General features: G+C 58.3%; 1 protein-coding gene across 10 annotated transcripts in view; it reads left to right on the top strand.

The window, feature by feature from the left end:
- The window catches only part of SEMA3F (semaphorin 3F), a 45,668-nt gene extending 23,989 nt beyond the window's left edge, over positions 1–21,679 (top strand). For 3 of the 10 annotated variants that reach the window (XM_055079768.1, XM_055079766.1, XM_055079767.1), the window contains exons 3-18: positions 11,891–12,051; positions 12,147–12,209; positions 12,332–12,451; positions 13,137–13,229; positions 14,791–14,884; positions 16,269–16,388; positions 16,604–16,743; positions 16,862–17,205; positions 17,377–17,521; positions 18,391–18,613; positions 19,253–19,341; positions 19,474–19,515; positions 19,699–19,856; positions 20,047–20,114; positions 20,395–20,528; positions 21,185–21,679. In XM_055079768.1, coding sequence (XP_054935743.1) covers positions 11,891–12,051; positions 12,147–12,209; positions 12,332–12,451; positions 13,137–13,229; positions 14,791–14,884; positions 16,269–16,388; positions 16,604–16,743; positions 16,862–17,205; positions 17,377–17,521; positions 18,391–18,613; positions 19,253–19,341; positions 19,474–19,515; positions 19,699–19,856; positions 20,047–20,114; positions 20,395–20,528; positions 21,185–21,595 — 2,405 coding nt within the window. In that variant the 3' untranslated portion in view covers positions 21,596–21,679. Of the gene's footprint in view, positions 1–8,924; positions 9,082–11,890; positions 12,052–12,146; positions 12,210–12,331; positions 12,452–13,136; positions 13,230–14,790; positions 14,885–16,268; positions 16,389–16,603; positions 16,744–16,861; positions 17,206–17,376; positions 17,522–18,390; positions 18,614–19,252; positions 19,342–19,473; positions 19,516–19,698; positions 19,857–20,046; positions 20,115–20,394; positions 20,532–21,184 lie in introns of those variants that run through there. The other 7 variants (XM_055079770.1, XM_055079769.1, XM_007113943.4 and 4 more) reach the window with 7 other exon arrangements.
- The last annotated feature ends 1,954 nt before the right edge of the window (positions 21,680–23,633 follow it).

The following is a 23,633-nucleotide window of genomic DNA, read 5'->3' as shown; positions in this document are numbered from 1 at the left end:
CCAGGCCTCTGTCCTTTTGCACGGGCAGGTTTCCCTGTCCTGATTGACCTTTCTGTTTCCTACTTGACCTCCTGTCCTACTTTTATGCTTAGATGTCACTTAGTTTAGCAGATTCTTGAGTACCTGCCATGTGCCAGGCCCTGTGCTGAGCACTGGGGACTGTGCAGTGAACAAGATGGGGTGCTCGCAGACAAAGTGGCTGAAAAGACAATGGACACCCAGCTGGCCAGTGCCTCCTGGGAGCTCAGCACTTACTGTGCACCAGGCCCTGTGCACCACTCTCCCCGCCCATGCTGGATGGTGTCAGGCAGCTCACGCCTACGATGTGGCCCTCAGTGAGGAGTAGGCCCTCACTGATCATCTGTGGAGTGAGAATAGAGACCAACACCTACAGAAGCTGGGCCCTGGCCTGGCTGTGGCCAGGGCTGGGGGGAGCTTCTCCTCCTGGGTATACAAGAGGGGCACAGAGAGGGCTGCTCTTGGGAACACTGGTGGTCACTGTGGCTTCATGCCTCAGTTTCTCCATCTGTGCCTTGGATGGATATAGCAGCTGCCATACCAGGCCTCAGGGCCTCCCTTACCCTAGGCACATCCCCTCCCTTGCCTGGGTCCCGCTGCAGTTGGGAGGTGCTAGTTCCGGCCTAGTCGGGCCAGACCCTCTAAGCTGGAGGTTCTGGTATGAGGGGCCACACTGCCCAGGGCAGATAAAGGAACAAAGGCAGGAACTGGGCCAGCCTTGGGCTTGCTGCCTGCCCATCCGCCTGGGCACCCCAGCCAGGCCTAAAGCTGAGAGAGGGTTTAAGGGAGAAGGGACTCAGGGTTCAGTCAGAGTGGGGAGACTCCTATGGCACATCTCCTGAGCTTCCATCAGCAGCACAGCCAAGGTCATGCAGAAATGAGGGGTCAAGTGAGGAAGATTTTCAGGAGCTGGAGAGGTATTCTTTGAGAGCTCATGGATGCTTAGAACTAGAGAGCCTGGGCAGCAGGACCCTCTTTTCACCACCTATCCTTGCCTGGGCCTGGAGTCCCCTTAACCCCAGAGTCACTGGCCAAGTCTGGGAGAAAAAAAACTTTCCCTCCCCCCACCCTGAGATGGTCCAAGCCCTGGAGTACCACCTCCCACTGCAGAGGGAGGTGTGAGGGCCCTGCCAGTTCCTTTGTTTAGCTTGGGGAATGTTTACTTTTTCCCAGGAAGCCACCCCCACAATACACTGCTGCTGCCTGAGCTGGCTTTGGCCAGGACTTGAGGCCAAGAGGTGTCTGGAGGGGGAAAGCGGTCTGTGATGACCTGAGGTGGCTGGGCTACTGGGGAAACTGAGGCCGGAGTAGGGAGATGGAATGGAAGGTCACCTTGCCAGGGGAGGTCAGGAAAGATGAAAATAATAGAAATATGAGTAGGTACCCATGATGATAACCAAGTGGTAGTCCCTCCAAGGCCTGGGGAGGGGGACTGCCTGGGTATCCTGTGAGGAATCAGGCCCAGAGGCTTTCCCGGGTCACTAAGGAGCAGGACGAAGATGGAGCCTGGCTCTGCCTGATGTCTGAGCCTGTCCCAGGACTGGGGGTGGAGGGCAGGTTGGGGATGCAGGCACAGCCCTCTCCCATGGGCTCGGGCTCGAGCTCCAGGACCCTGCAGTGCCGGCTTTAGCCTGCCCAGCCTCACTTCCCAAGGAAAGGGCTGGGTTCGCACTGGTCAGGCTTCTTGTGCTCTCTACCACTGGAGAAACAGCACTTGGGTTTGCTTATTTCCTATGAATCCAGTTGTCCATCACCCCAGCCCCTCCACTGATCAGAGTCCTTTAGGAAGCTCTCTCCCTTTGGAGAAGGAAAACCAGGGTCCAGGAGTGGAAAGGGCTTCTATGACCAGAGCAGCCCTGGGGTTCAACCTTCTCAAGAGTCTGGGCGTATCTGGCTTGCTCTTTGGGAAGGACGTTTTGCAGGTGGAGGGTGAACGGGTTGGTGCTGGTCACTGCCCACCAGCCCTCCTCAGCCCAGCTCCTGAGCCTCTGGGGCTATTAGGCCCATAACAGTGCCACCACTTACATCGTTTGCGTGTGGCATTCGAGAACCAAAGTTGCCAGGTCTCCTTATTAGGAAATGAGGAGACTGGAGGTTAGGAAGGGTCACAGTCCATTTACTTCACCCGAGGGGGAGTGAGTATGGGGTGAATACAGATTGAATTGGAAGTGCCTTTTGCAAGCCTCAACTTAGCTGGCCTGACTTAGCTGGCCTGACTGCACGGTGTGAAGAGTGGGGCTGGGGAGCTTAAGGACCCTCCCTTGCCCACCAGGGGGGCTCCCTGGCCAGCCAAACAGGCTTGGAGCTTCAGATTGTGAGGGACAGGTGAGAAGGCCCAGGAGCTTGGAGGCCAGGCGTGGCACCAGGGAGTTGGGTAGGTGGCTTTGACAGCTACAGGGGGACTTGGAGCTAGCAAACTGGGGAGGCGTGGGTATTCCAGGATGAGCCTGATGAGGGAGGAAAGAAGACCCAAAGCATGAACTTGAGCCGAGATCCCTGCGTTTCGGATCTCAGTTTTCCTGGAAATGGGAGCCGCCTCACTCCTGAGAGGGGACTTGGAAATGGCCGCTTTGGGAGTTGGGAGGTCCTGGGTGCTGGTTGGCTGCCCCTCAGCTGGCCAGGGATCAGCCCTTGGAGAGAGCGGGGCAGGTCCGTGTGCTTGCCGAGAGCCTGCCTGAGGCCCAGCCTGGGTCAGCCAGGCCAGGGCCTGAGGCTCTCAGCTGTGGTCCTTCCAGGTCCAGCCAAGCTTCAGATGGGACCGCCACTGGCTGGGCCTCCGCAGCACAGGCCTTGTCTCTGGTTCCCTGGCACGATGCCCACCCCTCCCTCCCTGGCTCCAGCTTCCCTTGGCACGGAGTGAGGGGCTGGTGCATGCTCAAGGAGTAAATCATGTTCCTTGGCAGCCCCCACTGCTTCGTAATCGTAAAGAATTTAAAGAGAAACCACCAAGATAAAAAGCTCATCCTGGCCCATAAAGGCGTCTTTCACCCTGTGGCTTGGGAGGTGGCAGCCTCAGAGTGGGCTCCTGGCTGTCTGCACCTGTGTGTGTGCACCTCCAACCCTGGGACCTCTCCAGAGGTGGTGGGGAGCCCAGAGGGTGTCTTCAGAGCCGTGGGTACTTGGCCTCTGACTCCTGGGAAACCTCCAGCTCCTCCCCCAGGGCAGGCAGTGGGACGCTTAATTTGGTAGAATGAAGAGGTGGTGCTGTGGTGGTTGAGAGAGCTGGCCCTGAAGGCAGGCAAACCTCTATCCTACCTTGTCAGCTGTGTGATCTTAGACAAGTAGCTTAGGCTCTCCCACCCCCGGTTTCTCCATGTAAGGTACGGATGGCAGTGGCCCCATGGAAACAGCATCCTGAGGTCTCAAGCTGCCTAGCTTGCATCCTGGCCATGGGTAGACCTTGCATAGTGAAGTCCCTCTGTGTCCCTGCTGCCTCATCTGTAAAATGGGGGCAAAAATGGTGCTGACTTCATTGTGTTTTGTGCATTAACTTTTTTGTTTTTTTTTAACCCCACATTTGTTTATTTATTTATTTTTGGCTGTGTTGGGTCTTCGTTTCTGTGCGAGGGCTTTCTCTAGTTGTGGCAAGCAGGGGCCACTCTTCATCGCGGTGCGCGGACCTCTCACTATCGCGGCCTCTCTTGTTGCGGAGCACAGGCTCCAGACGCGCAGGCTCAGTAGTTGTGGCTCACGGGCCTAGTTGCTCCGCAGCATGTGGGATCTTCCCAGACCAGGGCTCGAACCCGTGTCCCCTGCATTAGCAGGCAGTTTCTCAACCACTGTGCCACCAGGGAAGCCCTGTGCATTAACTTTTTGTGAATACAGTTATGGCTCTGGCAAAGGAAGTCTCAGAAACTAAGAGCTACTCTGAGGGTGGCAGACACCCTCAGAGGGCTGAGGGCTGATCCTGGGGGTGCCCAAGGAGTCCGCACTGCCTCACCTCTCCCTCTAGATTTCTAACCTTTGGTAAAGCAGATGGTGTTTGGAAAGGACTGCAAGGGGGACCCTGAGCCCTGTGGGTGGACTGGGGTCAGGAGGAGGAGGATTCCTACCATGGGCATCTGGACAGGATTTGTGGAGGAGGCTACATCACAAACAGGGGAAGGGAGATTTCGGGAGCGGGAAGAGCAGGAGCAGAGGCGGGGTGTGTGCGGTGCAGCAATTGGGGAAAGGGCAAGATGCTAGATGGAGTCTTGCTCTTGGTGCTAGGATATAGAGTTTGCACTTTCTCCTTGTGGTTTTTGAGCTCTTTTTTTCATGGCAGAGGTACCAAATACATACTGGGAAAAAGATAATGCATTTGGGGAAGGGATGCCATGGAGGGGGCTCTCCCGGAGATGAGTGTCCCAGTCTGGTTGGGGCCCACGATCTGCTGCAGTGACACAGCCCGCGAATCCCCCCACCCCACGCACCCTGCACTGTTCTATCTCCTACAGCTTGTGCTAGGGGTGACCAGACCTGGGTTGCTCACTTGGGCATCTACACGACTGGCCCGAGAGTATGTTTTCTTGGCCTGACCTGGCGCTGTCCTGGGAATCTGAGCCCTGCCTCAAGGGAGCCCTTGGAGCTTTGGAGAAGCAGAGAAGATTCCTGCTGCATTTTTCTTAGAAATAGCAAGAGGGCCTTTGCCAGAGTCCTGGATGCCAGAAGGCTCCGATCTGAATCCAAAGCCCAGCTCACGTGGGTGCCTGAGCTTGGCAGGCCTGCAGGCCCCTGCCCCCCAGGCTGCTGAGCAGCCCCTGGGAGAGGGTGGAGGCCTCCTGGGGTTGCTTACTGATCCTGACCCAGCAAAGAAAGGGGTCTGGGCGGTGGCTGCTGGCCTAGGTTCCAGGAGGCCAGCCCGTGGCGGAGGGAGGCTCAGCTAGGCTGACCTGTGGCATTCTCACTGGGGCTGCTGGCAAGTATTGCCTATCTGCTATATCTCTGCAGGGCGGGGGCAGCCCCAAAGCAACAGGCCCCTCCAGGGACCAGGAGGCCTTCGGGGCGTGAGGCCTCAGCTCCACCCCCCTTCCCCCAGTCTTCTTCCTTCCTTCCTTCCCCTGAGCCCCCCTTGTCTGCATCTCCTCCTATCACTACCATGACCCCTCCGTGGCTTCCTACCCAGACATGCTCTTTCCTCTAAGGTCTCTGCACCCAGCCAAGAGCCTTGTTTGTTCCCGTTTAGGGCTCAGTGCTGATGCCCTCATTTCCTTCCAGGGGCAGAGTCCACTGTGTGGACCTGCTGGTCCACCAGCTTGGGTGGCTTCTGTCGGTCCTACACTACAACTGTAGAGCAACAGCTAGAATGTGGGGGCCTCCTGGGCTCCTGCAGCACCTGAGGTGGAATGGGTGGCACTCCAGGCTCCTCTGCTCAAGGCTGCTCATGCTGTCATTTTGCTTAGCACCCTCCAGTCCTAGCACCAGGCCTGTGTGGAGTACTCACTGCCATTCTGGACTGGCGACCAGCTAAGTCATGCCTGGAGTCCTGACACAGCCTCACCACATCCCTCAAGGCTGACCCTGAGCACACAACTGTCTGTGCGGTGCCTCAGTTTCCCCATCTGAATATTGGGGGGGCGCTAAGACTGTCTGGGACATCCTGGGAGTCTCTGGGTGGGTGATGTGAAGGGGCTGCAGGGACCCCAGGAGTCTGAGGAGGGCAGAGATGGGGGCTGGGCCCAGGGCAGGGGGAGGGTCTTGACACCCACCAGCCTGTTGGTCCCATCCTGGCCTGTCCGTCTGGTTGATTTATCAGAGTAAATGAGCCATGGAGAGTTTGTTGTCTTTTGCAGTCACAGGGAGGAGGAGGTGGTGGAGGAAGGAGTGAGGGGTTTCCGGGCCAGGTCTGGAATGTGGGAGGAGGGGTGGGCCCCCGAGCCCTGTGGAACTGGAGGCTCTGATCCACTCTGCCCACCTGAGAAATGGATTGGTGCCACCCTCCCCTCAGGACCAGCCCCTCTTCCCACGCCCTTCCCACTTCTTGGGGCACATTCCATTGTGAGCTGCTTGCCTGGCCCAGGCCCCCTCCTCCTCCCACCCCAGGCTCAGGGACCGCTTTGCCCCTTCAAGCCAGCCTCCTTGACAACACTGTGTCTTTTCCAAGCTGGGCAAGAGCTCTGAACTTTGCCTGGCCTGCGGATGCCCAAAGGTGTCCTCCTAGGCAGCCGTGCACGCCATTCGGGTCCAGGTAGGACATCCTGGCCCCCTGAGCCACCAGCCCAGACCTAGAACAATCAGGCACCATGTGGTCCTGGGGATAGGCAGGGATCAATGGAAGCACCGAGGCTGGAGGGCTCCCTACCTGCTGGGACACAATGGTCAAAAGTCACTGGACATCCTTAGTGGGGAGAGATGTAGAACCTTTGCTGTCCACCAGGTGTGTGTGCCAGGGAGTGACTCTGCTGCCCCTTCCCACCTGGCTTTTTCCCGGGCCAGGATGAGCTGTGCCCCCAGCCTATCTTCTCCTGGGCGGAGCAGGTGGGCGCTGGGGCGGAACGGGCGTGGGAACAGCATGCCTGGGCCTGCCGGTCCCAGGCCCCAGGCCCCAACCCCCAACCTCCAACCCCCAACCCCCAGCCCTTAGCCCCCAAAATGGGAGGGAAGCCTGCAGCAGAGCTTAGCCCAGCTGGGCTGCTCCAGCTCGGCTGCAGCTTGGTGTTTACTGAACAGCTGCGATGTTTACAGTAGCCCTTAAGAAGGGGCCCCTTGTTCCAGAGGATTTCCCGTCTTGCAGGTCCCACTGGGGGCTCTTCTGCCCTCACCACCTCCCCGCACCCCTGGGATAGGCATGTCAGGGTGGCAGGGACTACAACCATCTCCACCCTCTCCAGCGCTGGGCCAGTGTCTTGGCACCTGCCCCTCCACCATTCACTCTGGCCTTGGGTCCCTCTCCCCTGGAGGAGCTGACATTCCCAGGAAGTGGCAGCTCTAAGTGATGAAATACGGTAACTGGGTCCCCAGTTCAGACTTTTAAATTAAATTCAATCAGAGCTGTTATTGAATATAAACACGTGGAGTCATTTACATGTTAATTATGTTGAATGGACTATGAGGCCATAATTAGTTGCTAATTGGGTGAGAGCGGCTGTAATTGGTTTTGTTGGCACTGACCTGGCTCACCTGCCTAGGGGGAAGAGGGGCGAGTATGGATGGCTCCTAGGGAGGCTTCTGGGTCTCCGATCTGGACAGCCTGATCCAGAGATGGGATTGAAGAGGACAGATTTTTAGGGGCTTGGGGCCAGAGGAACCTGGAGCCTACGCCCCAGGGAGGAGGCAGCTTAAGCCCCAGGCAAAACCCTGGGTCTGGCTTCTAGGGGTTCCCATCTAGAACATCCCTAGGGGTGGGGTGGGAGGTGGGCCTGGGAGAGCCAGCCCCTGAATCAAAGGTGACAGCCTCTCCTGCCCAGCCCCATGTGGGACCTGGACCTGAACAAATGGTAAATGCCTAGGAGAGGGTCCATGGGAGCACAAGGCAGATGTCACCCTGGTATGTCAAGGCAGATGCTGGGGCCCTGGATTGGCCTGGCCAGGGTTGGAGTCTTGGCATTGAGGTATGAGTGAGGTGGGTGTGCTGAGCAGGGAGAAAGGTGCATGCAAAGGCTTTAGGGAGGCCCTGCCCCCAGCTCGCCTGGCTGGGGCTCCAGGGTTACAAGGCTGTGGCCAGGGGCTGAGGCCTTCCGGCTGGCCGCTCATTAAAAGAGGATTAGGCCGAGAGCCAGTGGGTCAGCCCAGCCCCTGCGCCTTCCTCTGGGGCCCCTCACAGCTTGAGGGAGTGGTAAAGGGGCTGGGGGCCAACCCTCCCTGGAGCCAACGGGGGTGTCCAGGAGGGACCCTGCCATTCTTGCTGCTGCCACTGCTACCATCTCCTTATCCACCTCAGTTTCCCTCCTCAGAAGGGCAGGGGGATAAAGTACTGACCAGAGACCCAAGCCAGCACCCCCACCCCTCACCCCCAGCCTCATTTCTCTTCATCTTAGGGATTAAGGCTGGACCAGCCCACATGAAGTCAGAGGTCAGGGCTGAGCTGCCGGGACCTGTCTATCACCTCCCAGTACCCAAGCACAGCCCAGAGAGGTGACACTGTCCGTCAGGGCCTGCTGCTTTGTAGGGCTGTAACCAAGGGGGCGGGGTACCCATCTCTGATCCAAGACCCCCCTTTTGCAGCAGCCCCTGCCTCACTGGCAACAGACCTGGTGTCCTAGAGACGGGCAGCAGGGGTCAGGGGCCGCCCACTCGGGGTCTGCGGGTGAGGGCTGCAGACACGCCTCCTCAGTGCTGTCCTCGCCCACCACCTCCTTTAAAGTAAGGCATCATCAGCTGCTTCCCAGAGAGGAGGAAACAGAGACCCCCCCAGGATTAAGCCTCGTATACACTGAGAAAATTCCTGCCTCTAGACCTTTGCCAGGCCGTTCTGGGCCAGGACCCCAAGTGTCTAATAGCCATGGGAGAGTGCTAGAGGCTGGAAACGGCTGCGGAAATGAGGTGTCTGATGCCAGAAAAGGCTCTTCCTTCCCCATGACGGGAAAAGCCTTCCCGGATGTCACCCCACCCAACCTGTGCCCAGCCTGGATGAAGGCATGGGGGTGGGGAGCTCTTCCCTGGAGCATCACTCAGGCACACCACTCTCCCTCCCCAAGGTCAAAGCTTATACAAACTTGAATCCCTGACACCCCACAGAGCCTTTGGTTGTGCCCCAGCCCCTCCCTCTGTATTGTCCTGGGGGTGAGGGAGGGGCGACACTCCTGCTATCAGAGCTGGGCCTGGGGCAAGTGGAGCAGAGGTGGGGACTGGCCTGAGGACAGGAGCAACCTCAGTCCATGTCAGCTCCCCCACATACATCCATGCCCCCTCAGGCCCCCAGGTCCCCTTGGCCCAAGTCCCTGCTCCTCAGTGGGGCTGGGGGCCAGTAGGCTCTAGCCCTGCTGACACTGCAGGTGTCAGAGCAGGATGCTCAGGCCTACTCAACCACCATCTGCCCTGACCCGGGCTTCTTGGAGGAGTGAAGGCCCCCTGTTCCTCTAGCCTGCGGCAGAGTGAGGAGGTGGGGACAGCAAACCGGTTTCACTCCTCACCCTGTGACTTAAGGTGAGCACCACTCTCCCCTGGGCCTCAGTCTTCCTGTCTGGAACTGAGGGTGCAGGGCTGTCATGGGGACCCTTATTTTAATTCTTTACTACAATCTGGCATGAGGGAAATGAGTGCTCCGAGACCACAGCTGGGGTCATGAAGCCCATGCCAGAGCCAAAGATTCCTCACCCTTGCTCCCACCCATTTCCTACCCCACACAGCCTTATGGGGGCTCCCCACACCCGCCTTAGTTTCCACAGAGACCAAAACATCACATCCTGTGACAACAGAGCCATTGACGCCATATCCCGTGGCCACTGGGAAGGGTCCCGAGGGTCCTGAGTCATGTGCCCTGTCAATGGAGGACGAGTCACCTTCCGGCCCTGGCCCTCCCAACAGGCAGTCCCCACCACCAGGACTGGCTCTGCCGGCACCTGCCCCTCCTTTAGCCCAAAAGGCCATGGACCTGGGTGGGGATATCACGCTCCATGCACACTGACATGTCACTTCCCTGCTCTGTGCCTCTCATCTGTAATTTGGATGTTAATGAGCACAGGGCTTTGCACATAATAGGTACTGGATGACTAAGTGAGAGCCTCCCTCCATTCCCACCTCTACCGAAGGGCACCGGGTACTGGCAGGGAGAGTTGAGAGGGAGGATGTCAGGTCACGGCTGGTCTCCTGCTGCTCATGTAGGTCTCAGTTTCCTCATCTGCTGAATGGTGTCTCCTCTGTCTGTACTTGGGAGGGGGACTTGGACTTGGGGGTCGTGGCACTGTAGAGGGGGAGGGTCTGGATTATAGGGACCCAAGGCTAGGCAGGGATGGGAGGGTAGGCATTATGGCTGGTTGCATCCCTGGGGCTAGATATTTGGAGCTCCCCCCACCTTAGGTGCCTGTGTCTGAAGGTGCCCACTTCAGCCTCGCCTCCCTTCCCCCCATTGCCCCCCAAATTCCCCCTAGCCCAGCAGGACGGGTAAGGGCACAGTCAAGGCCATGCCCCCAGCCAGGGTATAAATAACCCCTGGCGGGCTGTCCCAGCCTGGGGGGGCTCCGCTGGCAGCCCCACTTCCTCTCTGGCCACTTCCTGGCCCTGGGTCGGCGAGGGGGGGGAGTGTTTACTTTCCTGTTGTCACTATGGCTGGGTGGCCAGGCGGGGGACTCCGAATGGCCCAACAACAGGTGCAGGACAGGTGCCCAGGCTACCCTGCCCAGGACTTCAGAGGCACCGCCGATGAGGCTGTAGCCAGGCTGGGATCGGCCCTTTGATCCCTTGGCGTCCCTGCGTCCCAGTGGTGGGCCAAGGTCATCACCTGTATTCTCTTGCTGCCATAGTCAGGGCTGGGCAGGGCAAGGCCTTTACCCTGCCCAGCCCTCAGATGTGGGCTCTGGGTCTGCTGTGGGACTCCCCTGGCTCCCAGCCCACCCTCACACACCCATCTCAGCACATCCTGAAGCTCCTATTCAGAGCTGCTCTCAGGCACAGCCCCTCCAGCTCCATTCCCGGGTCTCCAGCACACAGCAGGGGTCAGGGTCAGCCAGGCCAGTCAGAGACAGCAGCCTTGACTAATGGGATGGGGCCACCTGCTGGTTCCACCCTCAGGCAGCATCTACGGATCTCAGTGACCTCAGATCCCAGGGCTCAGATTCTCCCTCTCCAGACCTCCCCCATGATCGTCCCACCTGTGAAATGGGTTACCAGATGTGGGGCAGGGAGATGCGATGTGTATGTTCCCCTTGGTGGATGCGTCATCTGATGTAGGACACATATGTGCGTGTGTGTATACCTGGGCCGTGTGCATGCATACATACTCTTCTGTGTGCTGCCATCTCACTCCTCCTGTGCTGGTGAATATTCATCACCCTCATTGCAATCTCTTCTCCCTCGGAGCTAAAACTAGCTGGGGGTGGGTGGAGGAGGGACTTGCCAAGGGGACCCCTCGGAACTCCCTCTCCCAGAGGAAGGTTCCCAAGTTTTCTGGAGTCCTCTGTCCTTGGCCTATCACTAGCCAAGTTTCCTCCTGTCTTTCATCCCCAGAAAGGAGGACTTTCCCCCAGCAACCTGAGGGTGAGAGGGCCAGGGCTGCCAGACTCACGCAGAAGGGAAACTGAGGACTCAGCTGGACCCTGTCCCCAGCCCCGGGGATGTTGCAGCACTAGGGGGAGGGCCTCTTTCCTGGGAAAGACTTCCTGGATGGTTCAGAGTGGCCTGAGGATTCCACCATCAGCAACCCTGTGGGGTCTGGGGGAAGCCCAAGGTCTGTTGGGCAGTTTGGCTCCCGCAGGGCTTTCCGGTGTCCTGGCTAACCTGCTTCAGACAGGGTGGGGACCTTGCTGTTTGCCAGCTTTGCCCTCTGTCTTGTTGGCAGCTGGGGTGAGGACAGGGCACCCTGGCTCTGTTCCAGCATTTGTGAGCTGTCCTGGATGCACCTGCCGGCCACCCCCCTGCTCATTAACCCTTTTAGTCCCCTGTGGGAAGCTGGCCCCACCCTGAGCATGGGAACATTAACCCCCCACCTGAGCAGAGAGTCTTTGATGCCATTATGCACCCTGGCCCACGCCCGCTGCCCTTTCATTGGGACCCAGAGACTGGCTGGGCTGCCGATGAATCAGGGCTCCGGCTTTGGGTGTGGCCGCTTCCCTGGCCTGCCCACCTGTCCCACTTTGTCCTCCCAGAATGTCAGGGACTAGAGAGGGAACCAAGCAGGCCCTGGAGGGGAAGCTGGGGGTTTGAGATGACCGTGTGGTGGGGCTACCCCCTCTGTCAAAGGGGGTACGGGTAGATGGTCTCCAAGAGCCCTCACTGCTGCTCTGCCCTCTGCCCACAGAGCTTAAGGCCACAGGCACGGCCCACTTCTTCAACTTCCTGCTCAACACAACTGATTACCGAATCCTGCTCAAGGACGAGGACCACGACCGCATGTATGTGGGCAGCAAGGACTACGTGCTGTCCCTGGACTTGCATGACATCAACCGCGAACCCCTCATTGTAAGGGCCAGCCCAGATGTGGTGGGGGGATGAGGGACACGCGCCCCAGGGCTGGGGGCCCTTCCAGCGGGCCCTCTGACCTCCATCTCTGGCAGATCCACTGGGCAGCCTCCCCACAGCGCATTGAGGAGTGCGTGCTCTCAGGCAAGGATGGCAACGTGAGTGCGGTGGGGTCACAGGTGGGGTGGGGGGAGGTGGCGGCGGGGGACAGGGGACTCCAGGAAGGCACTGGGGCCAGGCAGGCATCTGGGCACCTCCTTGGCTTTCCCTCTGGCCCCAGGGCGAGTGCGGGAACTTCGTCAGGCTCATCCAGCCCTGGAACCGAACACACCTGTATGTGTGCGGGACCGGCGCCTACAACCCCATGTGCACCTATGTAAACCGCGGCCGCCGCGCCCAGGTAAGCCTCGCCCACCCTGGCCCTGTGCTGCCCCCACTGATAGCTACCTTCCAGGGTTCGGATGGGAGGATGGGCTTGAGCCCCAGCCCTGCCACTTCCCGGCCCTGTGACCTTGGGTGAGTGACTTCTTCCACCTCTCAGAGCCTCAGTTTCCTCTCCTGAAAATGGGGCTAATAGCTGCCTTTCTCACAGGTCGGTGTGAGGAGGAGGCAGTGAGCTAACGCTCTCAGAGCTCTTAGCACTGTGCCTGGCATGTAGTGAGCGCTTCTTCCATATGTGGACGGTGCCCCTGCAGCCAAGCCAGAGGGCCTGGCGGGAGCCTCAGCATCAGGAGGCTGGACGCCTGGGTCAGCTTCTGCCATACGGCCTGGGGGAGAGCTGCCCCTTCCTCAGCTCTGCCCCACCCTGCCCGCTTTTGCCCTCCTCCATTTCCATGTGGGCATGTGTGTGAGCTGGTGTGACCTTGTAGGGAGTGTGTGAGAACGATTGGACCTAAGGGGCACAGGTGTGTGCAGGTGTGCCCCTGCTGTGTGTATGTGTTCACACAGGGGTGCATATATGTGCTCTGGGGGCTCAGGTGCTCCCATGTGTTCCTGGCATGTGTGGTGTGAGAAGCTGGCAGCCCGAGCCCGCTCCCCCAGCCCCTGCCACCCCTGGCTCTAACCCGTATTCCTCGTCTTCTCAGGCCACGCCCTGGACCCAGATGCAGGTGGTCAGAGGCCGAGGCAGCAGAGCCACCGATGGTGCCCTCCACCCGACGCTCACAGCCCCACGCCAGGTGGGCCTCATCCCTTCAGGCTCTTGCCAGGCAGCACTGCCTCTGAACTGAACTCATCCTGGGCCTGGCCTTCCAGCCAGGAGCCTGCACCCCAGGCCAGCCTCCCCAGGGTCTTCCGTCCACCTCTGTGCCCCCCCTCCCACCCCTTCCCCTGCAGTGCCCTCAGCCTCTGAAGGCATTCCCAGCTGGACTCATGTCAGCCTCAGTGTGACAAGAAATCATGAAGCCATCAGGTGGGAAAGACAGGAGCCCTGGGGACAGCCATGCCTCCGCCCTCAGAACACGTGTGTAGACATGCGTGGGCACGCGTTGGGCACTCTCCAACCCACACCTTACTTAGCACCCAGCGTGGGAAAATGGCATGTGTGCAGCCTGACACATAGCTCTTAGGTGTCCATGCCCCATGCCTTGCTTGGGGCATGGGTTAATCCCTAGGGTGGGAGGGGCAGAGCTGTGTGTCTACTAGACTTGACCCAGGACAGGGCTGAGGGGCTGGGCTGGGGCTGGGGGGCTCTGGGGCTGGGCAGGGGCGGGCAGGGGGGCAGGGGCTGCCGGTGAGTGATAGAGCAAGTGGTCACTTGAGCTCGCGTGTCTGTGGCAGGGAGTGCTGAGAAGTGGGGCCGCTCAGACTCTGCGTGTGTGTGCCCAGGGTGTGAACAGTGGGTTCTGTGTGTTGGCAGTGATGCGTGCCGAGCTGTGTGTGCAGCCCCATGTGTGCAGGAAGTCGTGTGCAGAGTGTAACTGGAAGCAGGCCTGTGTACACCTTCCCATCACCATCCCTGCCACCTGCTGCCACCTCCTTCCAGCCTCTGTGCCTCTCTCCTCTTCCTCCCTTAACCTCCTCATGAGCTTTTCCTGGTCCCAGTGCCTTCACCAACCTTCCTCCTAGCATCTTCAGGGATGGGCTGGGAGGCATGGGGTGGGGCTTTGTGAATTCCATGTGGTCTGGGCTGGACCCCTCAACTCTTGGCTCCCTGCGGAGACATGGAGCTGGGGGCTCTGCTGAGGGGCAGGGAAAAGGCCCTGGCCTATTAGTCTATCCTGAGGACCACAGGTAGGGCACAAAACCCGGCGACACAATAACCTCAGAGCCCTCTGGCCTGGTGGGACCTGATGGCAAAGGACAGGATCCCAGGCCCTTGGCCAGTACCCCTGCCCTTCGTGGCCCAAGACAGGCAGCCACAGCTCAAAGAGTTGTGCCTCTGTGGCCCAAGGGGGCGCCGGCCAGAGTCTTCCTGAACCAGTTGGCATGGAGGGGCTTCAGCCCCTATAAGCCCACCTGATGCCCCTCTCATGGTCCCCAAAGCAGAGTCTTCTGAAATGTGATTCCCAGGTCTTATCTGAGATCTAGACCAGGAAGCACCTCCCTGGGAACCCTCAGCACCGCCCTGCCCTGGGAGACCTGGCAAGATAGAGTTAAAAACCTAGTGAGATCTGGGGAGTGAAGCAGGGTGGCTTCAGGGTTTCCCTGGGGGCTCACTGTCACCCTGGGAGCCTGATGACCCTTGCCTTTCCTGTGTGGGATGGCTTGGATGATGCTGAGCCCCTCTCTGCCTTGCAGGATTACATCTTCTACCTGGAGCCTGAGAAACTCGAGTCGGGAAAGGGCAAGTGTCCCTACGACCCCAAGCTGGACACAGCCTCAGCCCTCATCAGTGAGTGCTCCCACCCCACCCTGGTTCTAAAGCCTAAAGGTGTGACCTCTGCCTCTGGAGCAGGGAGCATGGCACCAACACTTTACCCCAGGGAAGAGACCATGAAATTGTTGTGTCTGAAACCTGCCCCCCCATCACCCCCGCAATGTGGCCCCACTTGGCAAGGGGAAGGGTACAGACCAGACCCCAGTGTGCGCTGAGGGGCAGAGACTAGGTGGTATGAGCCTCCATCCAGCCCCTCGAATGGGGGTGCGGTGGGCGCAGAGGGCAGATTCTACCCTGAAATCCACAGTGTGGTCCATGCAAAGGCCAGAACCCTCCTGGCCACAGGCTTCCTGGAAGAGAAGACAAGTGGAATCTGTACTGAGGGTGGTATGAGGTGGTGGTCCCATAGTGTGTTCTTGGATTGTCTGGGAGGCTGGGAGAGGCCCACAAGGCAGCACCAGTGGAGAGTCCTGGCCCAGAGACCAGCTAGGGGAGTTTGTTTCTGGTCTGGCCAAGTGTCTGGGAGAGTTGGGAGAATGTTCTCTGGGGAGGAGTCCTGCCTGGGGCCTCAGAAGCAGCTGCTGCCCCTACCCCCAGGTTGGGCGAGCCCACTGCTGACCCAGGTCCCTAAACTCTGCCTACTTTCTGGCTGCCCAACCGAGTCTGCCTCTCAGCAGCTGCTGGGCAGTGTGCCACCTCCAAGCCTGGGAAAGGCAGAGGGTGGGCATTATCCTCTCCCTCTTGGTGAGTAAGAAGGTCCTAGCCGGATGGCAAGGTCCAGACCAGGGAGTCTGATGGGGGAAGACAGGGCCTGCCTTGGGGGAGTCTAGAGGGAAGACTTGGAGTGGTGTGCTGGAGCCAGTGTGTTTGTCAAATTTTCTGTTTAAATTTTCAGGTATTCTGTGAGCCAGCTGTTAAACACAGCTATTATTAGAAAGTAAATTATATACACTTACAGTTAAATAAATTACTTTAAAAACAAAGGTAAAAATACTCAAAACTCATTACTTGCTAATTATTTTACTACATTTTATTATTATCTATGTTCTTGAGATTATTTACATTTCTCGTATCTATGGGGTGGAAATACTAGACAATGGTTTTGGCAGGTCTTCCCAACTCTACTTTCAGTGAGTGACCTCAGGTTAGTAGCTTGAAATCAGCCATGGTGGGAGTATTTACACCACAGAAATTGGCTCTGGCTGCTAATCAGAGCCAACTGCTGCTAATCCCAGTCCTCCCAGAGCCAGTTGTTAAAACATTCACCAATGCCCCACTGGTGATACAGTCGCCCTGGAGAACCTGAGGGGGAGATGGGACCCTGTCCTGGAGGTCATGTGTGCTGTGCACCAGCCTTAGCCAAAGGCGCCCCCTGACTGACCCACTGGCCCACCCACAGACGAGGAGCTCTATGCGGGTGTGTACATCGACTTCATGGGCACCGACGCAGCCATCTTCCGCACGCTTGGAAAGCAGACGGCCATGCGCACGGATCAGTACAACTCCCGGTGGCTCAATGGTGAGCAGAGCCCGCAACACCTCCAGTGGGCAGCATGTCTGGGGTACAGCACAGAGATCATAAAGAAACACCCGTGGGAGAATTTTTGGCCCTTGACTGGCTGGGGCGGGGGTAGTTTCTTATCCCGGGAAGACTCGGGGGTCTTCTTGTACCTGGCCCGGGAAAGAGGCTATGTCCAAGGAGGGTGCGGTCCACTGACGCCTGCCCACCTGCAGACCCTTCATTCATCCACGCCGAGCTCATCCCTGACAGCGCCGAGCGCAACGACGACAAGCTCTACTTCTTCTTCCGTGAGCGGTCCGCGGAGGCACCGCAGAGCCCCGCCGTGTATGCCCGCATCGGGCGGATCTGCCTGGTATGGGGCCCCTTCCTGCCCCCTCCCCAGGCCCAGTCCTGGTTCCATCAGCCCTGCTCTGGCAGGGTCTTTGAGGTGAGTGAGCTGATCTAACCCAGCCCCTGCCCCCGCCCCCCAGAACGATGATGGCGGCCACTGCTGCCTGGTCAACAAGTGGAGCACATTCCTGAAGGCAAGGCTGGTCTGCTCTGTGCCAGGCGAGGATGGCATCGAGACCCACTTTGACGAGCTCCGTGAGCACCCGGCAGGCGGGCGGGGGCCTATGGCTACTGCAGGGGATGGCGGCCAGATGGGTGGTCAGGGGAAGCCTGGTGCCCCCCACCCAGGAGTGGGCAGGGCCTTGGGGCTCGTGGCCAAGGTACCCTCCCAGCCCCCTCTCCTTCTGTCCCCAGAGGATGTGTTTGTTCAGCAGACCCAGGATGTGAGGAACCCAGTCATTTACGCTGTCTTTACCTCCTCGGGGTGAGACTGGGGCTGGGGCTGGGGCCAGCAGTGGCAGGGTGTGACTGAGTTGGGGGCTGTGATTTGTGGAGGACCCCATCCTGGTGGGGAGCTATGGGTGAGGGCAGGCTGGGGAGGGACCCTGGGCCAAGGGTCTGCCCCACCCGCAGCAGCAGCCTGCCTTGCCCACAGCTCTGTGTTCCGAGGCTCTGCCGTGTGTGTCTACTCCATGGCTGACATTCGCATGGTCTTCAATGGGCCCTTTGCCCACAAGGAGGGCCCCAACTACCAATGGATGCCCTTCTCAGGGAAGATGCCCTACCCACGGCCCGGCACGGTGAGGACCCCACTCACTCCACCTTTCCCTTTCCTCTCTTTCCACGAGAACTGTGCTGGGTCAGGCCCTTTGCAGACATGGGCCGCACCATCGTGACACTCACAGCCAAGTTGGCGGGGGCGGGGGCAGAGGTGGACCATACACACATATAAACTCACCATTCACCCTCAATAAAGCTGAAGTTAAAATAAAACACACCGTAAGGAAAACTCCACCATTTACACACAGTGTCGGGCTGTGAAAGAATCCAGCTAGGATCCTGAAACAAAGATGGTGGCTGGGTGCGGCTGGCTGCTCCCTCTGGGAGGCTGTTTGGAAGCTGAAAGTTGTAGGGAAGTCTTCAAGGCAGGCTGGAGGTGGGGGTGAGCAGGAGCCCCTGCAGTAGTGGGAGGCGACTCACCTGATCTTGGTGTGACGTGGACCACTGTGGGAGTCTACGCAGGAGAGCTTCGTGATCTGATCACATGCCTAGGGTGTTAAAGGAGCTCCGGGCCCGCCGTCCTGCTGAGCAGGGGTGGAGCTGGGGAAGGGGTGAACTGGAGAACTGGAAGAACAGTCAGAGGAAAGAGACAAGCCTGTGGGGATGAGGACCTAGAAAGGCCATTGTCAGCTCTGCCACATGCTGCCACAAAGTCATGGCACATGAAGCTGGGGAGATGGCCATGGGATTTGACCATGTGAGACCTTGGGACGTCAGCTGGTTTAGGACCTGCAGAGAGGTTAGGTATTGGGCAAAAGCCCAGATGAGTGTTCTGAGAAGTGGAGCAGGTGGAGCTGGTGGGGACAGACAGAGCGGAGACCTCTTCTGAAGCTAATGGGTCCAGAGTACCTTGGGCAGCCTGGGCCTGACACTCATCACCTGCCTGCAGTGCCCTGGTGGAACCTTCACGCCATCCATGAAGTCCACCAAGGACTATCCTGATGAAGTGATCAACTTCATGCGCACCCACCCGCTCATGTACCAGGCCGTTTACCCTCTGCAGCGGCGGCCCCTAGTGGTCCGCACAGGCTCTCCTTACCGTCTCACCACTGTTGCCGTGGACCAGGTGGATGCAGCCGACGGGCGCTATGAGGTGCTTTTCCTGGGCACAGGTACCCACTGCTGCTCCTGGCCCCTCCCACACTGGGCCCACTGGGTGGAGGGTACTGATCCATGGGGCTGGGCCCTGCCCTGCTAGGGGGTTACTACAGGGTTGTCATTGTCAGCTCTGCCACCTTCATCCTTTGGAGGCTTCTCTCTATTACCAGGATAACTGAGAATGGGGATGGCGAAACCTCATTTTCATCCCTATCCCTGGTGGCCGGGAGAGCAGGGACACTGGGTGCCTGGGGACCCATGTTTGGGCAGAAAGAGGGAGGACAGAGCCAGACACCTCCAGGATACCTGGGTCCAAATACTGACACACATGCTCTCGTGTGCACATGCAAACTGCAGCCACTGCTGTTCCAGTAGCCCTCAACATAAGGGAACACTTCCTGCAGCCTGTTCGCAGCTTCCCAAAATGAGGGTCTGGGGTCAGAGGGGCAGACTCTAGCTGTGACTCCCCCCTTATCCAGGGCCAGTCCCCTTAGATCTCTTCCCCTCATCTGGGGGCAACTCTTCAACCTTGGCACAGAGCTCCCACTCCACTGCCCTTGGGGGGTTTGGGCCCTGGTGGGGGAAGGGGCTGAGGCTGGTGCCCCTTTCCCAGCGTCCTCAGCCCCACTGAGGCCCTGCCCGGCCCGTTCCAGACCGCGGGACAGTGCAGAAGGTCATTGTGCTGCCTAAGGATGACCAGGAGATGGAGGAGCTCATGCTAGAGGAGGTGGAGGTCTTCAAGGTGGGTGTGACACCACCCAGTCCTGTCCTCCTCACCATGGCCCTCCTCAGTACCACCTCCTGACCTCAGACCTCCAGGTCAGGATAGGAAGGGGGTCCCCAGGGTCATAAGCTAATCCCTATCTTCTTCTAGGACCCAGCACCTGTTAAGACCATGACCATCTCTTCCAAGAGGGTGAGTTTTGGTGAGGTGGGTTGAGGGTAGGGATGGAGGCTGCTTCACCTTGGGGTCAAGCCCTTGGCAAAGAGATGGGGACACTGAGGCACAGAACAAGAAGGGGAGGAGCCTGGCCCAACTGGCTCCTAAGGAAGGCTGGCTATGGGGAGGGAACTGACAAGCTCCTACCCCTGCCCACAGCAACAACTGTACGTGGCCTCAGCCGTGGGCGTTACCCACCTGAGCCTGCACCGCTGCCAGGCATATGGGGCCGCCTGTGCCGACTGCTGCCTTGCCCGGGACCCTTACTGTGCCTGGGATGGCCAAGCCTGTTCCCGCTACACAGCATCCTCTAAGAGGTGTGAACCCCGAGACCCTTGGAATTTTGGCCACCAGACCCAGGGCTCTGTCCTGGAGGTCTAGAGGTGGATGTGATATTACCCTGGGGGACTTTATGGGTGAGACATCCTACCCTGGAGTTTCGGGGGTATAGAGACTTGGGGGGCAAGTTTTCTTGGGAATACTCCTTCAGGAGCTATCTTCATCCAGGCGGAGCCGCCGGCAGGACGTCCGGCACGGGAACCCCATCAGGCAGTGCCGTGGGTTCAATTCCAACGGTGAGTGCTGTGTCTCACCACTGGGTGCTCCTCGGTGCGGAGCTGTGCAGCCCACAGAGCTGCTCCTGGGGCCCCCACTGGAAGGATTCTCACATGGTCCGTGGGGGTGAGGGGGTGAGGGGTTTTGGAGAAGGGATGTCCTCGGCCACCCCCTCAAGGAGTGGATGCCTCATGGCACAGCCCTGCCTGTATGGGTGGGTATCCCTGTATATGCCCCTCGCCAGCCTGCAGTCTGCCAAGAGGTAGTGCTGCTTTCACATGGCACCCTCTTGTTCTACAGCCAATAAGAATGCCGTGGAGTCTGTGCAGTATGGTGTGGCAGGGAGTGCAGCCTTCCTTGAGTGCCAGCCCCGCTCACCCCAGGCTACTGTTAAGTGGCTGTTCCAGCGAGATCCCAGTGACCGGCGCCGAGAGGTGATTTCCTGTGCCCCACAGTCCTCACCATGGTTGGGAGAGTCCCTTGTACAGTCGAAATTCTATGTGGGTGAAATGTGGTATCGGAACCAAACTGGGGCAGCCCTCATTCTAAGAAAGTCCTTCCAAGCCCCCTTCCCTGTGTGGAGATCATTTGGGTGAATCCAGTTATATGGAAACTCTGTGGGGTGTCCATATTACATGGAAACTACTTGTAGGCATGCCTTTTTATATGAGAATTCCATATGTGTACTTTATTGGCAGTATACCTCATTCTATGGAAATGTCACGTGGATGAATTCCAGCATATGGAAATTCTGTGGGGTAGCCTTCCTATTATGGAAATACCTTCTAGGCAATCCCTTCTACATGGAAAGTCTATGAAGGTGCCCCAACATCTGTTTATTCTCATTAAATAGAAATTGTGTGTATGCTCCAGAATTCTTTCATTGTACAGAATTCCCTTATGGTCATTCCTCCTGAAATGGAAGTGTTTATTATTCAGATGTTATATGGAAACTTGTTTTTCTTGGTATATGGAAATTCCACACGGGTGCCCCTGCATGGGGTGGCCCCAGAGGTGGTTTGATCGGGGAGCTAGCCGGGGCAAACACGGTGGTCCTGCAGCCCCTGAGCCCCAGCCCCTGCCCCCACAGATGCGTGCAGACGACCGCTTCCTGCGCACAGAACAGGGCTTGCTGCTTCGCGCCCTGCAGCTTGGTGATCGCGGCCTTTACTCCTGTACAGCCACCGAGAACAACTTCAAGCATGTCATCACACGGGTGCAGCTGCATGTACTGGGCCAGGACGCCGTCCATGCTGCCCTCTTCCCACCCCCAGCTGTGAGCGTCCCACCGCCCCCAGGCGCCAGGCCCCCCACACCCCCTTACCAGGAGCTGGCCCAGCTCCTGGCCCAGCCAGAAGTGGGCCTTATCCACCAGTACTGCCAGGGCTACTGGCGCCATGTGCCCCCCAGTCACAGGGAGGCCCCAGGGGCACCCAGGCCTCCTGAACCCCAGGACCAGAAAAAACCCCGGAACCGCCGCCACCACCCGCCGGACACATGAGGCCTGCTGTCTGAGCCCTGCGATGGGCCGGCCTAGTCCTCGTCCCTTTTAATATAAAAGATATATATATATATATATATATATAAAAAACCCCGGAACCGCCGCCACCACCCGCCGGACACATGAGGCCTGCTGTCTGAGCCCTGCGATGGGCCGGCCTAGTCCTCGTCCCTTTTAATATAAAAAATATATATATATATATATATATATAAAATATCTATATTCTATATACACCCTGCCCCTGCAAAGACAGTATTTATTGGTGGGTTGTAAATAGCCTGCCTCAGCGGCAGCATCATCCAAAACTAGACCCATGCTGGTCAGAGACGGCAGAAAACAGAGCCCACCTAACCAGGCCCGGCCAGTGGGCCGGGCCGGGCCAGGACCACACAGTCCCCAGGCTCAGCTGGGAGTCTACCTGCTTGACAGCCACCGCCAGGATCTACGGGACACAGGGAAGGAGCAATCTCTACCTGGATGGGGCACGGACTGTACATCTTCGCCCATGTGTGCTGTTGGCATACATGTGGATGCGAGGACTGCTTTGGAGACCGGGGGTGGGAGTGAGGGCTCAGATGCGCTCAGAGAAGGGGAGAAGGGGCTGGCACAGGATGCCGGCCCCTGCCTGGGAGAGGGGCACTCAGTCAAGGCCAGCCCTTTCCTGGGTATTTATTCTCTATTTATTGGGGACAGGAGAAGAGGAGCCCTGCCTGGGTGGGGCAGCCCCTCTAGCCCCTCCTTCCCTCCCTGCCTGGCCACTCTACCTCCTCTTTGCTTTCTCCGTGCCGCTGTGATGCAGGGGCTGGGAGAAAAGCAGAGGGGCCAGGCTCAGGCAGCGCTGAGGGGAGAGGGGGTCATGGTGGAGGCCTGGGGCCTGCAGGGGCTCCCCAGGGCTCCTTTCTGCCCACCACTTCAGATGATGGGTGTAAATAGCTCTGGGGGGCAGTTGGGTAGGTGGGTGGGGGCTCCTGGCAGCCCTCTGCTGTCCAGGCCACACCTGCCCTTGGGTTCCATCTTGCTAATAAACACTGGCTCTGGGACTGGACTTTGGCTTTCTCCTTGGCAAAGGAGGGAGGACGGGGGTTCAGCCCACACCCAGATTCTGTCCCTCCTGCCCGCCCCCCCCAACCAATGTGGCTTGACCACCAGTTCCCCCACGGTCTTTTTTGCAAGCCCAGCGTCCATTCACTCACTCAATTGTTTGATCATTCGTTCACATTGCTTTCTCACCTGGCTTTGTGTCTTGCCAGGAACTCAGGACTCAGAATTGGCAAGACAAATCCACAGCCCTTACAGTTCAGCTGCCCCTGCCCTGGGAATCAACAAAATTCCCATTCTTCCTGCATCCTTCCAGCCAGATCTCAGCAGAGGGTCCAGCACAAGCCAATGTCCAGAGGCGGGGAAGACCAGGATATGTGGGGAGCTGCTGGAGAGGAGGAAGTGGGGCTGGGGGGCTGGGGGCCCCAGGCCAAATTTAACAAGTCAGCCTCTGGCAGGGGAAGCCAATAGCTATGGAGGCGCACGGATCCAGCAGGGCTTCGGGCCATACCTGGAAGGCAAGGGGAGCCAGGTGGCGATGGGGAGACAGTGGAATGGTCCCACTTTCAGTAAACCCAATATGTAGAAAGGTTCTTGTTGGTTTAACAAACCTGGGCTCCTGCACCATCCCAACCCCCTGGGCAGTGTGTAGGGGCTGCAGAGACTCATGGGGCCCACTTACAGCATGGTGGTGGGGTAGAGGACGAATTAGGCCTAAAGGTTGAAAGTGGCACAAATGATCTGTTGCTCCTGGACAGATCTCCCCTCACCCAACAGGGTAGATGTTGAAGCCACAAGCTCACAGAGCCAATATCCACTTCCCACACATTTAGGGACAGCCTTTGTGTGTGTGTGTGTGTGTGTGTGTGTGTGTGTGTGTGTGTGTGTGTGTGTGTGGTTTTATTTTCTTTATTTTTTAAACATCTTTATTGGAGTATAATTGCTTTATAATGGTGTGTTAGTTTCTGCTTTATAAAAAAGTGAATCAGCTATACATATA

The sequence above is a fragment of the Physeter macrocephalus genome, chromosome 18, assembly GCF_002837175.3.
Source record: "Physeter macrocephalus isolate SW-GA chromosome 18, ASM283717v5, whole genome shotgun sequence".
Taxonomy (NCBI): domain Eukaryota; kingdom Metazoa; phylum Chordata; class Mammalia; order Artiodactyla; family Physeteridae; genus Physeter; species Physeter macrocephalus.
This window is presented reverse-complemented; position numbering and strand designations above follow the sequence as displayed.